This window comes from Alligator mississippiensis, chromosome 1, assembly GCF_030867095.1.
Source record: "Alligator mississippiensis isolate rAllMis1 chromosome 1, rAllMis1, whole genome shotgun sequence".
Lineage (NCBI taxonomy): Eukaryota > Metazoa > Chordata > Crocodylia > Alligatoridae > Alligator > Alligator mississippiensis.
In genome coordinates, this window is record NC_081824.1 from 310668903 (window position 1) to 310692498 (window position 23596).

A 23596-nucleotide genomic window follows, 5' to 3' on the forward strand; every position below is an offset into this window, starting at 1 on the left:
GCCCCTTTGCCTCTGAGGGCCATTCTGGCCAGCATCTGGCCATGCCCCCCTCCCCTGCCACTACAGCAGTGAGGAGGGAGCATCAGAAGCATCCCAGCTTGGGTCTGTGCCAGTGAGACAGGGATGGGGGGGAATTAAACCCCCACCCTGGCCAGTTCACTTGAGGCTGCTGCCAGGGCTGGTGATGCATTCCACCCCCCCCCCCCCCCCCAACATAGCTTCCCTGCAGCTGAGGGCACACTCTAGCACCCCCAGCTTCTGGCCTGAGCTACTGCAGGCATGTGTATCTGACCGTGCCCCTACTCCTCCCTGTGCTAGCTAATGCTGAGAGGTATCTGTGCGGGTTTCCAATTTAGCTGGAACAAAGGGCAGACAGCTAGTGACTTGCAAATGCACCTTGCAGAAAAGAAGAGCTTGGAACTAATGAGGGCTTGATGGTCTGATAAACTGGCTGCAGTCTGTCAGTCTTCAAGAAGGGACATCGAATGGTGTTAGAAATCACCTAGTTTGCAGACAGTCTGAAGAAGCAGGGAGACAGAAATTGAAAAGCCCAGTATCAACAGAGGCAGTGTCTAGCAACAGTCCCGCCCCTTGAGCAGGGAGCAGTGAAAAGCCTGGGACTGCAGGCAGGGAAGGGGTTAAAACCTCATCTTAATCCTACTGGTGCCTTGCCATGCCCCCCACCCCCCTCAGTTCAGCAGGGTGAAATGGAAGGGAGGGTTGCTCTAGCAGCTCCAGCTTCTAGCCTGAGCCACTGCATTTTTTCAGTCCAGAGGATATGTCTCTGCAGTTACAAACTGATTCAGCCTAGGCAGGTTAGACTAAGCTACAAAGATTGAATCAGTTCAGGCTCAGGCTTTTTGAATGTCTCTCCCTAGCTTTTGGGTTCTCCCCTAATTCAAAGTAAAGTGATACTGGAAAGATAAAAGCTACCTGCAGCCCTTGCCGCTAGAAGAACATACCTCTGCTTGGTACCCTTTTTTGCATTTATTTTTTATATTTTACTTTTTTTTTTAACTTCTTTATTACACATGTGTAATACAATAAGTTTCTAAGTTGCTTTATATTAAATCAGGAAGGCGTAAGAGGGCTGCTGGGTCCTTTGTCAGGCTTATGGCAGTGGCCTCCAGGTTGCCCATGTTATCTATTCTGCCCAATAATGTGTAGGGCTGGGTGGGTGGGAGTGGTGTGTGTGTACGGGGATGCACGCATGAGAAACACATGTGCCCCAGAGGCTGTGGATGGTAGGGGACCCCATGAACTATCGTGGGGCAGCACATGTTCGTTCTCTCACCCAAGATGCTGGCCTGATACTGGATTGCAGGGCTGAGGGCAGCAGGGGCTTGGTGAAGGATGGCAGGAAGGGCAAGTGGACAGGCAGTAGGCAAGGTGGGCAGCAGGTAGGGCTGCCTGCACAGGAAGACTAGCCCCAGCAACAGTTTGTCACCACCCAACACCACCTGGCCTCCCATGCCCTCACCCTAGAGAGTGGTAGCGGTGGCTGGGGGGTGCTGCAGCTTGGCCTCCAGCCCCAGAAGGTTGTGATAGTGAAGCCCCTGGCACACAAGTCAGGCCCGCCGGCCATGCCACCTTCTTGCTAAGCACCACCGCCTTGCCGTTGGCCCAGCCCTTTGTGCCCCCCTTCTGGCCTGTCATGCTGCCGTCCCGGGGATTTTTATCCTGCTGCCCTATCTGGCCAGTTCCAGCTCCGGGAGTAGTTGCAGGGGAGAGTGGGCCCAGCCCTGCTGCCCTGCCTCCAGGATTAGTTGCCACCAAAGTTCCCTGATGGCTCTCACCTGGCATGAGCAGTGGGGAAGGGCAGGGTATGTGTGTGTGTTTGTATGTGGGGCACCCCCCTGACTACAGCACCCTAGTGGTCACACACACCACCCAACCCAAAGGTCAACTCTGCCATTCACATTCGCTCAAATGGTGATTCCAAACTGTTTGTCTGCAAGCCTAATCTTTTTTACCGTTGACTTATATTTGTTTTATTTGCTAGTGGGCACTTCTCCAGTGCAAATTTCCTGTACCACTTGTGGTGCCTTACATGCTACTGAATTCTTGATAAAGTTGCTATGTCATTCTGTAAGCCAATTGGTGTGAAACTCATTTTGCCTAGCAAGCCAGATGAGCATGTGGGCCATGTCCACAGTCCACATAAGAGGCATGGAGCTGGTCCGTGGGCTGGATTGGCCTCATAGACTGGCCACTAGTGCTGGATTCAACAAGTAGAGCTAATCTGGAATAGGTACCATGAGCCTCCCAGACCAACCCCGTGGGCTGCATACCACTTACACAATGGAACTAACTTTATTGCTGCATGGTGAGTGTGCTGGATCCAGCCCCACACACTGTGCGCGCTCCTTGGGGCTGGTCCAGTATGCAGGTCTTGTCCAAGACCTACCGTGGCACAGCAGGCCAAATGATGGAGCTTCAGCGGCGATATCTTTGACATCCCTGCTATAAACTGATGCCTATTTCTCCCTTTCAGAATATCTGATGTTGTATGAATTGTGACTGTGGAGGTATATATGCAGGAGGTTCAGTTTTTTTCCTAGTAGATAACTAGGAATGGAATTAAAAAAAAATATGTAGCAAAGTTTGAAGAGCAGAAACTGCAAAGGAGCAGCTGATGACAGGGGGTAGCAACTGTATTTCCAACTCCAACCCTGAGCCACAGCTGCTGCTCCCCGCACACTCACTTGTGTTTCAATCTAAAGCAAGGAGCTTTTCCCCCCCCATGTTGAATGGGGGATAAAACCTCGTCTTACATTCAGTGAAATATGGTAGTTGCTGCATTAAGATTAGTTTATGACTTTCTCCATTTTGGAAATTCAAAAAGTCATCACATGACGCATTTAAACTACCATTCTGGTTTGTTTGTTTTTTTGAATAGGCAGGAATTGAGAATTCTAGTAAGCACTGATAGTATTCAGTGGCACTGTTGTGTTTTGTCCTTCAAGGAGGAAACTTGTGTCTGTGAACTTTATCTGTGATCAACTTAAAAAGATATCTATTTTATTTTACACAAAAGATCAAAGTAGCTTCCAAGCTGAAACAGCTTCTTGAGTAACTCTCTGATTTTTTACTATGTTTTTTATGTGTGTGCGCCAAGTATGTTGTATGAGCAGCATTTGGCAGAGACAGCTTGGACCATCTCAGAAACATTTAATCATATAGATGGCTTAGCCCGTGTCAGAGGACAGTACATTATCGAATGAAACACTCCAGTCATTCAGCACCCTTAACAGCTGGAGCTACTGTTGAGTCATTGGTCTTTTCAAGAAAAATTCTGATACCCAGTGAAGTAACATTTTCTGCTGTGCAAAACATGGATGTTCAGAACTGGGGCATTCATTATTTCAAATGTTGTCTTTTTGTTGTTGCTTGCCACTCCGGACAATAAGGTATATACAATGTGTTTATTTCTAGTTCGAAACCAGAATAAATAACTCCCTTCCAAATTTATTTGAGAAAATTGGGATCTAACCTGAAATAGTTGTTTTTCTAGTTGTCATTTTAGGCTGATCATTGTTACTGTTTGTGTTTTGTGTTGCTTTTAATTCAAGTAGGTGTCTCATATTTTCATGCAAGCTGTTGACCACCTAGCAGAGATCTTTGATTGCCCACCCACTGCCAAAAGGAGTACTCAAACTGATGCATGTAATAATTGTAGTTAGGAATTATTGTGAATGAAACATATTGGAAAATACATTGAAGATACAACTGATGGTGTAGTCTCAGCTCTTTCAAGTTAGAGATTGATCCTCATGTTCTGTGCCTCTGTTGCCATGGAGTTTGTAGCTGAAGTGCACTACAGAATTTAAGCCTTAATTGAAAAAAAGGATTTCTAGTCTTTATGGGTACAACGACATAGCTTGAAATGGTGCCTTTCCACTTACCTCTGGAGGATGGTATTTTCAAAATCCAGTGACAATAATGTTTATGTTAACATTTAGCTCTTTCCCTCTAGATGAGTTTAGCAGAAGCAGAAGCACCAATTTCATGTATTCATTCTACATTCCCATACCACTAGCTCCACTTGCCTGGGCCTTATCCTGCTGTAGCCTATACTGCAATATTAAAAAAAAAAGGGATTGGGCAAAATACTCTGAATTTATTCTGGATTTTATCACTTGGCTGCATCTTCTATGATATCAAAGATCTGCTGGTGGGCAAATATCTTTCCCATAGAGCGGGGCTGTCCACCTGGTGGCCTGGGAGCTGTATTTGACCTGCAAGAGGTTAACATGAGGTCTGAGGGCTTCCATGTGGCCACCACTACCCCTATTGCTCCTGTTGCCTGGGTCTCTAAAGCAAGATAGGATGGTGGGAGAGGGCCTAGGGAGCCTGCTTTGTCATACAGAAGAGATACTCTGCTGCCTACTTGGCAGGAGCCTGGCTATTCAGAGATTGGACAGCCCTGCCATAGAAAATGGATAGTCACATCTTAAGGAGTAGGTATTGGGCACTACAATATATTTGCGCAAATTGCATGATTGTCTAGTGACCCTTTTTTCCCTGATATTTTTATTACTCTTTCTTCCACTAGGGAATCTGTAATCCCTTTGATTAGTCATACAAAAGGGATGGCAATTCTTCTAGAATACCTTTTAGTCAATTACTAGACCTGGAGGAAATCGTTAGTTGCGGTCACAGCGGGGTCCTCGCGGAGGGCCGTGATCTCCTTGAGGCCCTCTCACCGTGCTACTTCGGCCTGAGGGCACCCTCCATTCTCGCCCGCCACATCTTGATGGAATATGTAATAGGGAGGCTGCCTTGTGTTTCCTCTAAATAGGAAAGGTAAATAGGGAGGTTGCCTTGTGCAATAACCCAAACACAAAGCCAAACCACAATCCTCGTATCTATGAGTTTCCTTAAAGTCCACCACTGGACGCGCCCTGGGAGGTGGCTAACATACACGCATGGCCTCTTCTTTCTTTCTTGATCTCCTCTCGACCGCATTACCTTTGGTGAAGATAGCCCTTCTGCCTCCTCAACTTGGTCTGCCATCCGCACACGGTCCGATCTCTGCTGTTGTGCTGGGCTAGATATTTCTCCTTTAAGGTGGAGCTTGAGACATCCATCTCCTCCCCCCTTAAGTTCCTTGGGGTTCTGGCCCCTTCTTTCCAATTTGGGCCCTTGCACCTTCCCTTTACTCTGGGCTTCTTGCCACTCTCTCCCCTCTGGGAGCTCTATCTGCTCTATCACCCATCAGAGCCTTCGCCATTTCTGGCCTCTGGTCCTTTTGCCTTAGCTGTCCTCTTTTCTGAGTATGTCTAGGGTAGCTTAGGTCACCGTTTTTGCTGTCCCCACTGTCCGGCTCACTGCCTTGAACAGCTATTGTATCCCCCTTATCTACCTTCATTTGTTGCCCCTCTTTTGGTACTATCAGTATCCCAGCATTGTGCTCTCTGGCCAGTTTCTCTACCTTTTCCCTCAAGCCATTTAATTCTTTTGTATACTGGCTTGCCCAGCGACTCCATTCCTGTTTGAGGTATTTGATCACAATGGGGATACTTCCTTCCCCCATTCTTGCCACTTCTGTCTCAGGGGATCCCTCAGTCATCGTACCCTTTTCTACTTTCTCTATTCCCATCTCCTCCTTGGAGCTTCCTCTCCCAGTATTCTTATGGAGCTCCTGGTCTTCTTGGACCTTCACATGTATGGTCTGTGCCCTATTTACCCATTTCTCAGTCTCTAACAAGATTTTTCTCAGGGCTTCCAGCTCCTGCAGCTGCTCCTGTTGCTCACTGCTAATCTTGGATGTATACTCCTCCAACTGCAAACTTACTGCAGTCAATCTCTCTCTGTGTGCTTGAGCAAACTGTGTCAGTTGCTGCTCGAAGTCTGCTTGTACTATCCTCTCTGTGACTGTGCTTTCTTCTACACGGGTCCTCAGGGACTGCACCTCTTTCTCTAGGTGGTCCTTTTCCACTGCCCCTTTTTCCACCTGGGCCCGCAACTCTTCAGTCTCTCTCACCTTGGTCTCTAATTCTTTCTCTCCCCTTTGACACTGGGCCTGCAGCTTTATATGCTCCTCTATGTTGACTTTCATCTCAGCCTCAAAGGACTGCTTCTGTGCTTCTAAAGCCTCCTCCCTGGCCGTATATTCTTTCACTCTCTCCATCTCTCTTATTATCACCTTCCTGGTTTCTTCTACCCGGGCGTGATTCTCTGTCAGCTTCTTTCTAAGCTCTTCAGCCATGCGTTCTGCCTGGTCGCATCTCTCTCACCAGAGCCCCCGGCTCTCCTCCAGGCTTTCTATCTGTTCCACCTGACTGTGGACCTCTTTCTGGAGGGTTGCTATAAGGCTTTTAGATATTTCAAGCTTTTGCATTACCTCCTTTAGTTCTCCTGTCTGGTTTCCATCAGGCTCTGGGGACTTCCTCCTCCATGCAGCCAACTCCTCCTGCATCTCTTGTAGCTGCTCCTCTTGCTGTCTGCTCTTTTTTGCCTCCTCTGCCACGAGCCGTTCTAAAGCGCGAGTCTTCTCTGCTCCTGATGCCATCAGGCGCCTTATTTCCTTGGAACCGCCTTCTTTCTTCCCGGGTTGTACCCGCAACTCAAAAGCGGCCACCTTTGCCTCGGCTTGTTCCTTCTTTGACCTCGTCACTTCTAGCTCCAACTCTAGACGGGCAGCCTTTTCCTCCACCTCATCCACCCGCAACTGCCAGGTGAAGGCTTCTTGCCACCTGTCTTCTAGGACTACTATTCGTGCCATAGCTAAACCTTTTTTTTTTTTCCTACTAGACTTAACCCCAACATCTTTCTATCTGCAACTCTGACTAGCAGTCTTGTGATTGACCTGGGCTTATCCTCTCAAGCCCCTCAATCGTACTGCCTTGTCCTCTCTGCAGATATGTATTAGCCCCAAGGTTCGTTTTCCTTTGTGAGGGACACGGGTTCTTTCCCCGTGCACGGCCGTTTCCCGGCCAATGCACCAAATGTCACAGCGGGGTCCTCACGGAGGGCCGTGATCTCCTTGAGGCCCTCTCACCACGCTACTTCGGCCCGAGGGCACCCTCCATTCTCGCCCGCCACGTCTTGATGGAATATGTAATAGGGAGGCTGCCTTGTGTTTCCTCGGGCATGTAAGCTCCTGGACCCCTCGTGGGTCTCCCCGTACGATGGGCGCTACCCAAGCACCCCAGCCTTATGGGCTATGCGTGGCTCCTACCAGCCCCTAATACCACACCCCAAGCCTCGCAGATGTAATAGACGTTGTTGGGTCTGTACGCCCGCTTCCCGGGCCTCCTCTGTAGTGTAGCACACGCTGGGCTCTCTCTCTCGCACCCAGCCTCTCACTGGGACTCTCTTGATGGTGCAGTCCTGCTCAGGGACTCCTTAGCGGGCCCCGGCCCTTCCGGCCAACCGCACGGGTACCCTCTCTGACCCCGGCTCACCGCGCTGCTACTCCTTGTCTTCTCGGGGCAACTGCAGCCCCCTGCCTCGGTCTGAGGGGTGTTACCGCACTAGCCTGCGGCCGGGCTCGCTATGCCCGTCTCGGGCTCCTCAGTAACTGCCCCTCTCTCTAGGGCTCCTCAGTATGGCGCTCCCCCTCTTTGGGGCTCGCCGTGCCCACACGGGGCTTCTCAATAAAACCGCCCCTTTCCCTGGGGCCGGGGTTTATAACCCCCGCACGCGATCCAGGGTCTACGTCCCCCGTCTGCAACCTACCGGTTGCACCCGCAACCCACTGGCCACGCTCCTCGCCGCCAGTCACTCCCGTACTGGCATGCAAGCTGCGCCTTCCCTGGCGCTATGAAAATAATGCGCCCTCTTGGCGCTAGGGCACCCCCACACTCTCTGGGGTCCCTATAATTGAGGCCTCCTCCAACCCGTACAGCCTCACCCAAGCCTCCGGGTGTAATAACCCAAACACAAAGCCAAACCACAAGCCGCATGGCTAAACTCTAGTGCCCATCCTCTCAGGGCTATCATGAGCTGTACTTGCACATCCTGCTCCTTTCCACATCCTCACTCCCAGAGCTCCTGCCTCCCAGGCTGCTGGCAGAGAACTGCTAGCCTGGCTTCGGCCCTGGGCTTTATAAAGGCCAGGCCCTGGCCCCTTCTGGCCAGCTGGCTCCCCTTAGTTGCTCCGGCAACCTGCAGCTGTGCTCATTAGCTCTGCCAGGGTTCTCTCCCTGGCAGTTTCTCCTCTCTAGGAGCAGGGACTAAGGTGCCCTGCGACAGTTGCCATAGAGCAGATGGGAAATCTTTAACAGTATCTGCAACAAAGAAGCTATTGAAACCATGTTTAGTGGCTGTCTAGATTGATTTATCTTCCAGCAGCAGAAGCATCTTGAATTCTATTCATGGGCTAAGAGAAAGGTTGAGTCAAACAGTAGAGCTGAGGTAGAAGCCTGCAAGGATCATGTAGCTGACTTGCAACATCTACACAATGCAGAATCTCTCTGGTCCGCCTAACCTTTCAGGAGAAAATACTACCTTCTGGGGTGGAGTAAATGTCTCTCTTGATTCTGTTCCCATTGAGAGGTTAATAGTAGATATTTGGTGTGTCTAGCTGGCAGAATCCTCCTATTCAAATATTTTCCCTGAAATGAAAATATGGTTCATGGCAGAATGGATAAAGTCAGATTTTTTTTTTCTTTCTCGGATGTATATATTATCATCTTCATTGCTTCTTGTTTATTATCTTCCTCAGTTTGTTTCATTCCCCATAACACTATAGTATACTTAGGGGAAGGAACATTCATGAGCATTTGCTTCTCACTTTTTGAATCTAGAATTTGAAAGATACACTCCAAGAGCTGAAGTATCTGAAGATAAGCTTCCAGGAACCTCTATTTCAGATCATACCTTTTGGAGGGAGGCAGAAATGTATTTCTTAGTTTTCTTTATGGCTAAGTACAGACAGTCAAAAAGCCCAAGTCTGAATCGGTTCAGTCTTTGCAGGTTACTTTAAAATGCACAGATTAAATTGAAACAAGTGAACAGACATTTACCTTTGATTCAGGAAATGCACCCACATGCCTGCAGTAGCTCAGGCCAGAAGCTGGGGGGTGCTAAAACACAGGTGTCTGGCTGTGTTCACTTCCTCTTCCTGCTGCCTCTCAGGCCTCTGGGATTTGCAGTTCAGAATTACAATAGCAGGACTCTGCAGGGTTGCTCATCACTTCCTCTTCCTGCTTCCAGGTGCCCCTGGGATTTGTAGTCCGCAGTTGCAGCCATTAGTAAGTTTGAGCAGGGGAAGGGATGTTTAACCCCCTCCCTGGCCCCACCCCTGTAGACTGGGTTGCATCCCCAGCCGGACTTGCCCACCCCCCACACCTTTGTCAGCCAGCCCTCACTACTCCAGCTAGGGAGCAAAGGTGGTGTGGCCAGCCCTGCTCTCTAAAGCAGACAGCACAGATTCTGGGGGACTCTGATTTAACTTGAACCAGGAAGTGATCTGGGACAGACATTTCATAAACCAGTTTGACCCAAATCAGTTAAGTCTTATACTATATTCAACCAGGTTTATCTTAAACCAATTTTGGCCAATTTTGAAACTGTTTTATGTGCACTGAGCTTCTGTTTTGTTACAAGTTTAAACCAGTTTCTGATCACTTAAACCAGTTTATGTGTAACTTCTGTCCCTAGCCTGTTTGCAAAGTGTGTGTGGGGGGGGGGCAGTCAGGTAAGAACATCTGGGAAAGGAACAAAAAAAGCTGTGGAGGAGGGTCTGCACTACAGAGGGAAAGGTCTGGACGGGAACATTTTGTATCCTGGTCATTTCATAGGAGGGTATTCATTTGTAGGAGGGCCATGGCAGGCTGCTGCGTGGGGTCCCCATTCCACATACATACACTATATTGATCCCAAATAAAACATTTTATTTTTCTATTCAACCTTCTGCAAGTTGCTTCCATTGCTGCTAGTGTTGAAGCTCTTAGAGAAGATAAGTTTCTCCCCAGTATCATTTTAAGCTAGCTTAAAAAATGGATCTTGGTTAAAGTATAGCACATGGCAGCATTAGGAGCAGGAGAAAATTTAGGACTTCAACTATTTTTGCTGTTATCTACCACCTTCTCTGGCAATCTATGCAGAGGTAAGCTAGTTCCAGGAATTCCTCCAGAGGAAGATAGAAATGGGTAGAGATGAGCTAAAATATTCAAGACATGTGCTCCCGAAAATCCTAGAGCATTTAAAATGATAGTGAATGTGGAGTTCTAAGGGATGCAGCAGTCTCTGATGGAACCCCATACATATTGACATAGCTACTATGCAGAGATCCCCAAATGCCCTTGATTGCCAGGTCTTTGTTGTATAAAAAGTCACAGATGTGCCATCTTCACGAAGCAACTTGTTTTATCTGTGATTGAACTGTGATATGCTTATGATTTACCAAATTTACCCAAATACAAGATGACCCTGAATGTAAAATGACCCTCCAATTATTAGATATTACATGTGGAAAATTTATCATATCGAACTATTGGGTGACCATCTTAAATTCACCCCTTGTTCCACAACTGCAGATGGTGAGAGAGAGGTGATGAGGGGGGCAGTAATGGGGCAGGTGGTGGGGGACATGGTGGATAAGCAGTAATGGGGCAATAAAGTGTGCGGAGGTGGTGGAGCAGGCAGTAAGAGGCAGGCAGCTTGGCTCCTGCTGCTTGCCCCCCCCTTTACCTTCTATAAGCCATATCCAGATGTGCAGGCACATGCAGTTTGTGTCTCTGCAAACCTCTTTTAAAAGGTTTAAAACATTAAAATATGTGCTCTGTGCTGCAAATTTGTAGTGCGGGGGCAAAATTTGCTCCCGGGAAATCCTGGTAACAAAAAAAAAAAATACAAAAAAGTGATGCAATGCAGCATGTCACAGGAATGTGTGCCAGCAGACACAGAGGCTCAGCCCTCCAGGGAGACACTCTGGCTGCTGGCCAGAGTATCTCCCCTCCTTTAGTTCTGCCCCAGCTCTTCCACCAAGCCAGGAGCTGGGAGAAGTGGGGAAAGGGCAGTTTGCCTGAAGGAAAGCATTTTTCCCTGCACCAAAGTGCACATGCGAGATGTGCTTAGTGGCAAAAAGTAGCAAACTTTGCTGCTGCAAGTACACACCTCTGCATGTGAGGACATGCCCATAGTGCCATCCTCTTCCTCCCAGCAGCCTCAGACTGCCCAATTTCTACCCCTACCCCCTCATGCTCAGTTGTAAGGTGAGGGGCTTATTTCATCATGTTAAATGGGGGAAAAACTCATCTACTAATTGAATAAATATGGTAACCCAGAATTCAAACTAGTCTTGTAGAGAGCTCATAAAGCAATGTAGAAAGCCATCTAACCATTATATTTTTGTATAGAGATGTTATATTAGAATAATCCATTATTTGTCTTTCAAAAATATGATGATTTGTCTTGCAAAAATATCATGGATGAAAGCAGGAATTTAAGGGTGGAGTGATCAGTGGCACTGAAACCAGAAGGAAGTTGTTACAGAAAGTGGCAGGAAAGAAGCAAAAGGTAATCACCAACTGGGAAAAGTTGGAGAAATTAACAAGAATAAAAGACTGGAGTCAGTAATGTAAGGAAGGCAGAAAGACCATTGTCTAGTAAGATCAGAACTATAGGGTGAGGAAATGTTCACAACAGTAGAAATTGATACTGATAAATGTATACATAATAGCTACTACCATGTCTTCCTTTTCAGTTAACACATTTTTGCAGCTTATTGCTTTTTCCACCCACAACACCTGGGTTCCCTTTATGTATTTTATGTTTTCGGAGATTCAGGTGATCAGCAAGCAGCATTACACAGTGTTAATGGAAAGCAAAGCAGTTGTTGTGCTTGCAGAAGAATGAATAAAAAATATTTTCTCTTGAGACAAATTGATCTTATAGACTGTTCTTTCTCTTCTGCAGTAGCACTGCCTTACATATTTTTCTGTAAATGTTAAGTAGAAGTGGAAAAAAAATCTTTAAGTATGGCAGTTAGTAGATATATAACTCTTGTCATATGCTAGCCAAAGTCTAGTCTCTATTATTCTCCATGCTACTCATTTTTCCAATCTCACTTTTAACAAAGACATTTTACTTCTCTTTCTCTAAAACTGCAATGGGTTTGGAGTTTTGGGGAGGGGGTGTTTTGGGGGTTGTGGTTTTTTTGTTTGTTTTGGCGGGGCCAGGGGGTTTGCTTTTTTGCTTTTTTTCCCTTTCTGGAATAGATGTAAATTTCCAACAAGTTTCCAAAGTGAAACTGAAGTCACAGTGCCTTGCAAAGGAGTGCTTTATTAATTTGCCTTCAAGATACATTAAGTTACTTTGTTTAAATTACACAGTTTATTCTAACCACATTAAGGTTTATGGACCTGTCAGTATTATTGTGAGATTGAAATTGTGGGAACAATTCACTAGAGAACTGCCCATTAGAAAAGTGCATGGAACTGTGTAGAGAAGGAAATCGGCAAATACACAAAGCTGAAGGCTGCTGACTTCCTCTGCAAGACAAGGTGTTTTGGAGACAGTGTCTTGTATACCTAGCTAAAAGGTATACACCATCTATCAAATAAGCAAAGCTCAAATGACCCTTACAAAACAGCTTAATGAAAATAAAACTTAGGTAATAGAGATTGTATTGCGTCTGGTACTCAAACATGTATAGTGTTTTAAAATGTATGATGGGAATGCATATGTAGACCTGAGAGTGCATTTTACAATTAGCTCTTTGTATTTATATAGTCTTTACATCTTTAAAACTTTCTAGCAATAAGGACTGTTTAAGCCTTACAGTTTCCCTTTGCAAGACTGAAGTAGAAGGACGCCTTTAGGAACAAGCATGGGTCTAGCAAAAAATTAGGAGAGCAGAAACATCCTCATGTGGTTTGTTGGTTATCTTACCAGGATTGTAGCTGCCTGTGATCAGTTAAATATTGGAATGGCTACTTGTATGCACAAAAAGACCATTGCTTATTATTGTAATGACTGCACATCTTTCTGTCTGTATGTGGAATACAAGTTCTACAGTTATAATTTTGGTTCTTGGAAACTAAGAGCTTGCCTGTGTTGCAGACAAAGTGTAATGTAGAGATACCCAGGCCAGCTCTAAACCAGTAGTTTTCAACCTTTTTAGAATCAAGACATCCCTTAGAAAATTCCAGTTCTTATTTTTCTGTAGTCAAAAAAACAAGTGAAAACGAATAAAGCAATTATTCAATTGCAGAGAAGTCAGTAGGACCCCACAACAGGTCAGAATGTTTTCAACACTAAGGATTCCTACTTAAATCTCTGGATTTTATTTTGTGAATCATGTTCGCATACCTAACAGAACTAACATTGCATGGGGCACCCCAAGCTGCTTCAACACCCCGGTTGAGAATCACTATTATAAATGATAACCACTACAAGCTGTGCTGCCACAACTATGTTGCCTCCATTACCCAAGTAAGGTCATTTAAAGCCAGCTCCAATATCTTCCTGCTATGCCATTGACTACAGTGTAGACTTGTGGTTTGCCAAAAGCCATTCAGCAAACTGGCTCAGAGCCGATCTATCCTGCTGCTCCTGTGCAAATAATGGACCATTACACTGCCTTTAGCTGCCCCAGAGGGGAAGTGAATTACAAGACTGTTAACTGATTATTAATAATCTCAGTACAATTTTCCTAAGAATAATGGTGTTAATACAGGTTTCATGGCCAAATTCCAGTTTGGTTAATTGCATGGTATCTGTCTAAGCTCACTCCTCCTCTAACCTTTTGTTTCTTAACTCCTTGTCATAAACTCCCGTGTGCTATTGAACAACTGCCTTATTTTACCCCAGAGGTAGTTGCATTTCATACTTGAATCATGCTAATTTAGCAATCTCACAGGTTGTTGAAAAGCTTTGTAATGTTTGAAAATATAAAATGCTATTAGTTTCATTTATAGTTGAAAAACATGTTTTTAATCAGTGTACAGAATTTGTTACTTGATTGGATCGGTCTGTAGCCTAACTGAGAAATAAAGATTTTATCTGATTGTTGTTGCCCTGATTGTTGGACTCTCTTTTCAGGTTTAATGGGAAGCTCTTCAAATATTTTGTTTTAGCTAACTGAGATGGTTTTAATTTAAAATGCTGGAATAAAACCCATATTCTGTGATTTATTTCCTGGACCCTAATTTTCTCTCCATCTCAATTTTAGGAACTAGTCACCTCATTGGGCCTTCAAAGGGGCTGCTGAAAAGTTAGCCTGCAGGATGAACTCAAGAAGTAGATTTGTGAGAAATCTTGATCTTGAGGCAGGGGCTCCAATATTAGTTAATATGGTGCTAAGTGGAAGTGTCTTGCTTCAGTACATTGAAAAGCTGTATGTTTTTCTTTGGTGCATTGTCTTTCTCGGCTTCTAGATGCAGAGACTAGAAGCTGACTACCATGTTTTCTATGCCAAAACCATTTATTTCAGCTGCTCTAACATGCCTACTCCGACATTAGGTACAGAGGGAAGAGTTTCATGTTTCTCAACTCTCTAGTCACAACCTGAAAGGCTATCTATAATAATACGAAATGCTGTCTTTTTTGTAATTTTAAGTGTCATTATATTACCAGTAAAAATATCTTTGAAGCAGATCAAGCTGTGCCCATATGTTAAGAGACTGATTTTAATTTGTTTTTGAATGGTTATGCGTCTTTGAATTTTATTAATACAAATTCCATTTGAAAAGTATAATTTCTGCCTTGCAATTTTTCGTGTGTAACCTAGTGGCTATATTCTTGGTTGTGCTTTATAACCTGATTTGTTAGGCTGTTACTGAACACTTACATTTCTCTGGTGAAAATAATTTTTACTTTTATGACTTCCCCATCTAGCTGACCTGAACAATGTCAGATTCTCGGCTTATAGAACTGCCATGAAACTCCGAAGACTGCAGAAAGCCCTCTGCTGTAAGTATATGTCTATATACTTATGCTTCTTTATAGTCCCTTTTCCCAAAAGGGGAAAGCTTAACAACTTTTAGAAGCAGCAAATATCTCAGAAACAGATGTCTATCCAATGTCTGGTGACTTTGAACCAGCAGTTTTGCACTGCTGTTACAGTGACAAGAAACTGTGTGAGCCCACTTCAGCCTAAGTTAAGACAAAACAATGAGCAAGACCTTAAATTTGCAATTCCTAAATATGTTTAGTTTTAAAGTTTAATTTCTGAGATGGTTGTGTTTCTGCTGTCTCTCGCATTTCAGCTTAGGATCTGTGTTCACATGTTCTCTGTAACTGTGTCAAACCTCAGTATTTTAAGCATATCCCCTAGTGGGGCTAAAGGGTTGGGTGAATTAAAGGGAGTGGCTTCACTAATGAACAGAGTTAATCCTTGAAATCTGTATGTTGATAAGTATTTTGAACAGAAAATGAAAATCCTTGTAGCATCATGAAAGATGCAAGAAAAATTACCAAATCCACAAAAGCACAAACAGTATTTTAGTGCTGTGCTGAACTTCCAGTCTGGCTAATGAATTAAACTCAGATCATTTTTGTTATTTTGCCAAGGAGAATGAAGTGATATGGAAGTAATTTTGAAATATAAAAATCTGGAAATCTGAGATGTTAAAAATACCTATTCTTAACAAAATCCCGTACTTCCCATCATCCAACAAGTACATTATAGCAATATATCGTTTTCATCTTTGTGTCTCTCTTTTTAAATACGCTGGTTTTTAAGTGAAATATTGCTTCTAAGATTGTAAACATCAACCACAGTATGTTCCAGTAAGTTGCTTCTGGCCATAAATATACTATGTTTCTTGTTTAGAAATATACAAATGGATTTAATCTTTCATATAGTTTCCATAGAGTATAGGGTTTTTTTAAGATTATATTTTTCACCAATAGTATATTTTATAGAAGGTTTGAGAGTTGATGAGCACTATATGCTTGTGAGCCTTTCCAGTTTAAGTGGCAGTCTAGCCTAGTTTTCCATAGAATAAATAGAATGGAACTGTGTGAAAGTAAAGTGTTTGCTTTCCTCTAGAAGACTGACTGACTGAAATATTTCAGTTCCTGTATTGCAGGGTTTTCAGGCCATTTGAACTATGTAGGTATAAGTCAGATTTTATGTCTGAAAATATGGATGCTAAAATGTTTTGGGCCTGTTTCTGATTTTTTATTTTTTTCTCTGTTTCACACTTATTAACTCTGAAGACTTCATACTATCCTGGTGTGATCTAAGGGCCTAAATAGGCTCTTGGATTTTACAAATGTGAAATATCCAAAGTAAAATCCAGGCCTCATTGAAGCCAGTGGATTTTACTTCTGGTGTTTTATAAAAGTATTTTGTGTTTCATTACAGTTTGTTTAAAATAGTTGAGAAAAATAAATGATGATTTCATCCCATCAAAGTTTACAGCCTCCATAGTTTTATTAATTCACCATTTGTTAGACTAGATATTGCAGGGCAGCTGTTTATTAAAGAAAACATTGAAGACTGCCAGGCTTTGTCATTATACTGTTATGCCACCGCTTCTCTCTCAAATTATCTTAAGGGCTAAGTACAGGCATTCAAAAAGCCCGAGCCTAAATTTATTAAATCTTTGCAGGTGTGTCTAACCGGCATAGTTTGAACTGCTTTGCGAGTGAATAGATATTCACTTTTGATTCCAGAAATGGAAGCCACATGCCTGCAGTGGCTCAGGCTAGAAGCTGGGTGACACTAGAGCCCTCTCTTCTCTTCAGTACCAGCCGCAAAGCTGCAGGGAAGCTGACCGGAGGATGCGGGGGGTGTGACCAGGCCCTGGCAGGCCGCTGAGTATGATTGGGGAGAGGTTTAAACCCCCACCCTGGGAGTTTGCCTGGAGGGGGAAGGGGGAAGCAGCCCTTACCAGAACTGTCCCGGGAGGGAGGGGGTTGGGGAATAGCCAGACACTGGCCAGGGCAGTGACTCAGGCAAAGTGGGATAAGGAGGGGGATTAAACTGCCCTGTCTCCCCTCTCTCCCACAGACATGGGGAACCCAGCCAGGGGTCCTCTCCATGCCCCCCCCCTTCACCTGATGCTGCCTAGGTGGGCTTTGGTTATGCCTGTCACCGCTAGAGCAGCATGCAGGGGGGTAAGCTGGGCAGACCTGGGCTGGGGTCCTGTGCGGCTGGGAGAAGGGAGACAGAGGCTTTAATCCACCTCCCTTCTCCGGAGCCTGCTGGCCCACACCCCCCGCCCCCTTCCCTCCAGCGGGGTGAAGTCTGGCAGGGTCTACACTGTCTCCATTAGGCAGACTGGGCTACGCCAGTCAGATTTCCCACTCCCACCCCCTGGAGGATTGTGATTTAACTTGAACCAGGAAGGGGCCTGGGACAGATGTTTCATAAACTGGCTTGACCTAAATCAGTTATGTCTGATACTACATTCAACTAGGTTTATCTTTAACCAGTTTCAGCCATTTTTAAACCAGTTAATGTGCACTGAACTACTGTTTTATTACAGTTTTAAACCAGTTTCTGATCACTTAAAACCAGTTTGTGTGTAACTTCTGTTATAGATTCATAGATTCTAGGGTCAGAAGGGACCTCCGTGGGCCATCTAGTCCGACACCCTGCCCCTGGCAGGCAAGAAAAGGGTCACCAAACCTGGGGTCATGTGACCCCAGCCAGGTGCCTGTCCAGTCTCCTCTTGAAGACCCCCAAGGATGGGGCAAGCACCACCTCCCTTGGGAGCCTGTTCCAGATCCTGGCAACCCTGACCGTGAAGAACTTTTTTCTAATGTCCAGTCTAAACTTCCTCTCCAGTAGCTTATGGCTGTAGTTCCAGGGGGTGCCCTGGTAAATAGATCATTGCCTACTTCACGTTGCTCTCCCCTTATGAATTTGTGTGCCGCCACAAGGTCCCCTCTTAGCCTTCTCTTGGAGAGACTGAAGAGTTTCCTAGCCGAGAAGTTTTTTTTTAATGGGTTTTCTTTAAGAACTCACTTTAAAGCAAAAATTTTCGGAGAGCCAACACTTTAACAAACATTTATTGACACCTGCACTAAATACCTAAGCACATTCTTCACACTTTATCCAAAGGGGGATGTTGGAGGTGTTTTCTTAACAAAACTTGTTCTTCCAAAAAATTTTAAATAGGGAACAGGAAGACAAATTAAATTGTTGTATCCTATGATTTCACCATTTTCTTTAACATGTTTTAATTGTGTAACAAAATTGTTACTGAGTTTATTATGGTTTCTTTCATGGGCACCAATAGAAATTTAACACTGTTTTAGATCCCAGTGCCTGTATGTATAAACAAGAAGGTCAAATTTCCAAATGAAGTGGTTGTTTCTGTTGCCATCCTTTTCCCTTCATCTTTGAAACTGGGAGAAGGAAAAAATCCTAGAATTTTTCCCATCGCTGCAACCCCTGTAAATGCAATACATGTTTGTCTTTTGAAGACTTCCCCCCTAAAGTTAATGATGGTTAAATTGTAGAAAGCCTTTACAAATGGAGGTATGGCCTATTTCTTAGTAGCAAAATAAAAATGCTTTTTACTTAAGAAGCTATATTTAAGAAGGGTAATATTTTGTGCTTTATACAATTTTGAGTAGCTAAATATACAAATTAACGTAATATATGTAATATATAAAAATGTAAACATTTATCTAAAAAGCTATATCAGGTCTAAAGAGAAATATGGGAAAAAATTATAGGAAAATGAGGGAAAATGGGTGGTTGTACTCCCCATACCAACCTCCTCCTTGGTGGGGAGCAACCCAGAAAGAATTGAACTTAGCCAAAAGCAGTGTCAGAAAAAAGCACAAAAAGAAATCCCCCAAAGCAGAGTCCAGTGTCACACCAGCTCAAGTCTGTGGTTAGATAAACATGTATCAGGGACTTCAAAACAGAAGCAAAGTTGATACATAAAAAACATGGCTAAAGGCTTTTAGGAGGCTGCTGCTTATTAGCGTGAAAAGCCTTAAAACAGAATGACCCATGTTTATCTGTAGCCGCATGTATAATTAAGCTGCCACCCAGATGCTTGAGGGGTGCACTTAATTACCATTGATTCATTGTCTCAGAGGAACTGAGTGTTCAGGCTAACGCTGGGAGTTAAAGGTGTTGTGATTGCTGTGCTGCATTTCCAATCTGGCTAATAAATTATTAGAAAAATGCATCACTCTGTGGTTCTTAGGTATGAGGCTGATAAACAGGCTGTTGTTGGGCAAGGTACAGATCTAGGAATGATTGCACTCTTAGGTGTCAATAAATTAGGTATAGTTTCCAAAACAAAAAGCCTTATTTAAAGAAAATACTAATTAAAAATAGCAATGCAAATTATTCTGTGTTCAATCACATTGTATAATATTAAGGATATCACAATGAGCTTTCCGTGTTTATTTAAGCGCTGGATACCTCAGGGACATAGAATAAGATTTTCGAAAATGCTTAAGGGATTTAGTTGAACAAGTACCATTGATTTTCCTTGAGACTTGTTCTCAGAAATTCCTTAACCACTTCTAAAAATCTCAGCTATGCTGTATAACATGTTGCCATATTATCTTATGCCTGCATACATGAGTTTAAAGAAAATATTTCTTATCCCATTGGGACATCAAGGGCTAGCTTCCCTCTTGGTGTAATTCTAAGGTTCATTGGAGTAAATTTGACCCATCTGACCTTAAGTCATCACTTCACTTTCCAGAGTTACAAAAACCTTTTGTATAGATTCCAAAGTATCTACATTCAGCCAATATACATTGGTTAACATTACAAAGAGATGCTGCTTGTCAGGATTCATTAAAAATCTGTTCTTGTTAATTTTATTTTATTATAAAGAGAGAAGCAATGATCCTGAACTGGGCATTGAACTGGGACCTGGCAGACACTTGGTTCAGTTCCCAGCTTTGTCACTGTTTCCTAAAGGATCTTCGGCAGTTCACTTGAGGGCCAGATTCTACTATTCTGCCACTATGATTTCTTCACCACATTCAATTATGCCACATGCTATGGCTATAATGAGACATACATTCAAAATAAGTAAGAACTGACAGAGTCTTTACTCTTCCTGGTTTGCTTCCCCCTGTGTAAACTCAGGATAACAGTACCTATGCTGCCTCACCTCATGGAGGTTTGATAGGAATTAGTATTTTGAGGTGCTCAGATGTAATGGCAATAAGGCCTGTACTGAAAGGTAATAATCAGTGGGCATGTCTACATGAGATGCTAACTGCACAGTAGCATGCCGGGCAAAAACTGTGCTAATACGCTACTGCACAGTAGCATTAGGCTACTGAGCATAAGTAAGGGTCACTAAAAACCCATGTGCCAACACTACTGTGCAGTAGCACAAGTTACTGCGCATTGATTTAGTACTTGGTTAACCAAGTACTAAACGATGTGCAGTAAGTACAGCACATAACTGAACATGTAGATACACTTATGTTGTTGTTTCCTATGGAAACAGAAGCTTGATACCAGTTTAACTTTAAAAAACATCTTCTGTGATTCTTTAAATGATCTTCTTAAGTATACACTCATTTTTATAGTGGAATCCCTTTCAGGTTAGCCACAATAAAGGGGATAAGTAGAGCTCTGCTGAAGTTGATGCAGTTCCTTTTTTGCCAAGAATCTAGAAATGTCAAAATCTGACTTCATTCCAAATTGAAACAAAAACTCCAAAATTTGAATTCCTCTGGAAAGGAAAATTCTTGGGTATAAATTTTTCATTTTGACAATGTTCAGGTCTTTTTATGCTTCATAATATACCATTAAAATGTCCAAACAAGGAACAGTAGTTGGGAAGGGATGGCCTCCACGTTAGAGGGGAAGGGATGACTTCTTCCTTCATTGGAAAGGACAGCCTCCACTTCACTCCAAAGGGAAAGAAGCTCTTCCCTGCCAGAATGGCTGACCTGCTTTAAACTAAGATCACTGGGGAGGGGTGGACAATCAGTAGTGCAAGCCCTGCAAGTGACAACCACAGAATCAGTAGGTCAGGTAACACAAAGGAATTCACTCCTACCCCAGCCCAAGGACAAGACTCTTCTACAAGGACAGGGAATCCCACGGCTTCTGATGGCAAGCTTAGCTGCCTGTACACAAATGCCAGGAGAATGGAGAACAAACAGGAGGAACTGGCCCTTCTTCTAAGCAAAAATGAGTACAGTGAATAGGGATAATGGAGACCTATGAGTGGACCACAGGAGGGATCATGTTGCAAGGAAGGGCAGGGGTGTAGCTTTGTATGTGAAGGAGCAGTACACTTCCCTACAAGCAGAGATTGGCACCCAAGTGGGGCGACTAGCAACCCTCTGGGTTAGAATAGAGGGAGAATTTGGTGAAGGGGGTATAACTGTAGGAGTCACTAGCTAAGCCACTAACAAGGAGATACGAGCACTCAAGGTGCTCGGGTCAGGTCCCAGAGAATTGGAAGAGGGCCAGGGTTGTCCCAATCTTTAAGAAGGGGAGGAAGGAGGATCCGGGGAACTATAGGTCAGTCAGCCTTACCTCTATCCCAGGGAAAATCCTAGAAAAAATTATCAAGGAACACATCTGTGCGAGTCCGCTGGCTAATGTTATATAGAGGGGTAACCAACATGGGTTTATAGCAGGCAGGTCCTGCCTGACTAACCTAGTTTCTTTTTATGACAAGGCCACCAAATGTTTGGATGCAGGAGTTTAGGTGGACTTCAAGAAGGCCTTTGACATGGTATCCCATACCATCCTTATTAATAAACTGAGGAGATTTGCCTTGGATGATTATAAAGTAAAATGGGTAGCAAACTGGCTCAGGGGTCACACTCAGAGGGTGATGGTGGATGGGTCAGTGTCAACCTGGAAAGATGTGTGCAGTGGAGTCCCTCAGGGCTCAGTTCTGGGGCTGGTGCTGTTCAACATCTTCATCAGTGATCTGGACGAGGGGGTGGGAAGCACCCTGGCCAAATTCGCAGATGACACAAAAATATGGGGTGAAGCTAACACCCTAGAGAGGAGGAACCAGATCCAAGCTGACATCAACAATTTGGGGAAGTGGGCAGAGAGCAACAGGATGCAATTCAGTAAGGACAAGTGCAAGGTGCTGCATTTAGGGAGAAAAAACTGCCATCATACCTATAGGCTGGGGGGCGACCTTCTTGGCACCACTGAGGCAGAAAGAGATCTTGGAGTCACTGTTGACTCCAGGATGAACATCAGTCTTCAGTTTGATGAAGTAGTTGGCAGAGCCAATCGCACCTTGTCATGCATCTGTAGGTGTTTCACAAACAAGCCCATGGAAGTGATTCTCCCTCTCTACGCAGCATTGGTCAGGCCACAGATGGAGTACTCTGTCCAGTTCTGGACGTTGCAGTCCAAGCGGGATGCGGACAGCCTGGAGAGTGCCCAAAGAAGAGCCACTCATCTGATCGGAGGCGAGCAGGGAAGGCCCTACGAGCAAATGCTAAGGGACCTTAACCTCTTCAGCCTCTCCAAGAGAAGGCTGAGAGGAGACCTTGTGGCAGCGTACAAATTCATAAGGGGAGAGCAACACGAAGTAGGTGATGATCTGTTTACCAGGGAACCCCTGGAACAACAAGGAACAATGGCCACAAGCTATTGGAGAGTAGGTTTAGACTGGACTTTAGAAAAAAGTTCTTCATGGTCAGGGTTGCCAGGATCTGAAACACACTTCCAAGGGAGGTGGTGCTCACCCCATCCTTGGAAGTCTTCAAGAGGAGACTGGACAGGCACCTGGCTGGGTTCATATGATCCCAGGTTGGTTACCCTTTTCTTGCCTGCCAGGGGCAGGGGGTTGGACTAGATGTCCCACGGAGGTCCCTTCTGACCTTAGAATCTATGAATCTATGAGTCCGTTACTGACCTCCTAACCAAGAGGAAGAGCTTGACCATGAATTTGCTAGGGAGCTGGCAGAGGCTGTATGCTTTCAGTGCATGGTTGTCATGGGTGACTGCAACCACCCTGACATCTCATGGGAAGAACATTCAGCCAAATCTGATCGGTCACAAAGCTTCCTCACTTGCACTGATGAGTTCTGTTTGACTCAAGAAGTCTACAGGCTGACAAGAGGCACTGCTGGACCCGGTACTGGCCAAAGGGGATGATCTAGGTAGTGATCTAAGAATCAAAGGGAAGCTTGGTGACAGTGATCCTGAGTTGATCATTTTCTTTGTGAATTGCAAAGCTTGGCAAATCAGTCAGCAATGCAGAAATCCTTGACTTCAGGAAAGGGCTGGGAGACCCCCTTGGCTCAATAGGGAACTCATGGACCTCCTGAATATGAAAAGAGAAGCTTATAAGGGATGGAAGTCAGGAATTACCACTAAGGAGGATTATGCAGCACTGGCCCACACCTGTAGAGAGCAGACCAGAAAAGCCAACTCAAACTGGCTCAGTTTCAGTTTGAAACTGAACTCAAACTGGCTACGGGAATCAAGGACAATAAAAAGTCCTTCTTCAAATACTTGGGAAGCTGGGAAAAAAAACAAGGGCAACATCAGACCCTTGCTGAGCCAAATCGGGCAGCTGACAACCAGCACCCAGGAAAAAGCTAATCTCAACAATTACTTTGCATTGGTTTTCCACCAACCCAAAGGGATCACCCTGCCTGACAGGATGCAGGACTACCAGGGTAAGGGTGATCATCCACATATAATTGATGATAATCTTGTGAGGAAACAGCTTGAGAGGCTGGACATCCACAAATCAGCTGGCCTGGATGA

At 44.5% G+C, this 23596-nt stretch overlaps 1 protein-coding gene across 14 annotated transcripts in view; it reads left to right on the plus strand.

Annotated features, from left to right (window-relative positions):
• DMD (dystrophin) overlaps positions 1–23596 on the plus strand; it is a 2172325-nt gene that overhangs the window by 2069711 nt on the left and 79018 nt on the right. For all 14 annotated transcript variants that reach the window (XM_059720821.1, XM_059720816.1, XM_059720817.1 and 11 more), the window contains one exon: positions 14791–14865. In XM_059720821.1, coding sequence (XP_059576804.1) covers positions 14791–14865 — 75 coding nt within the window. The remainder of the gene's footprint in view (positions 1–14790; positions 14866–23596) is intronic.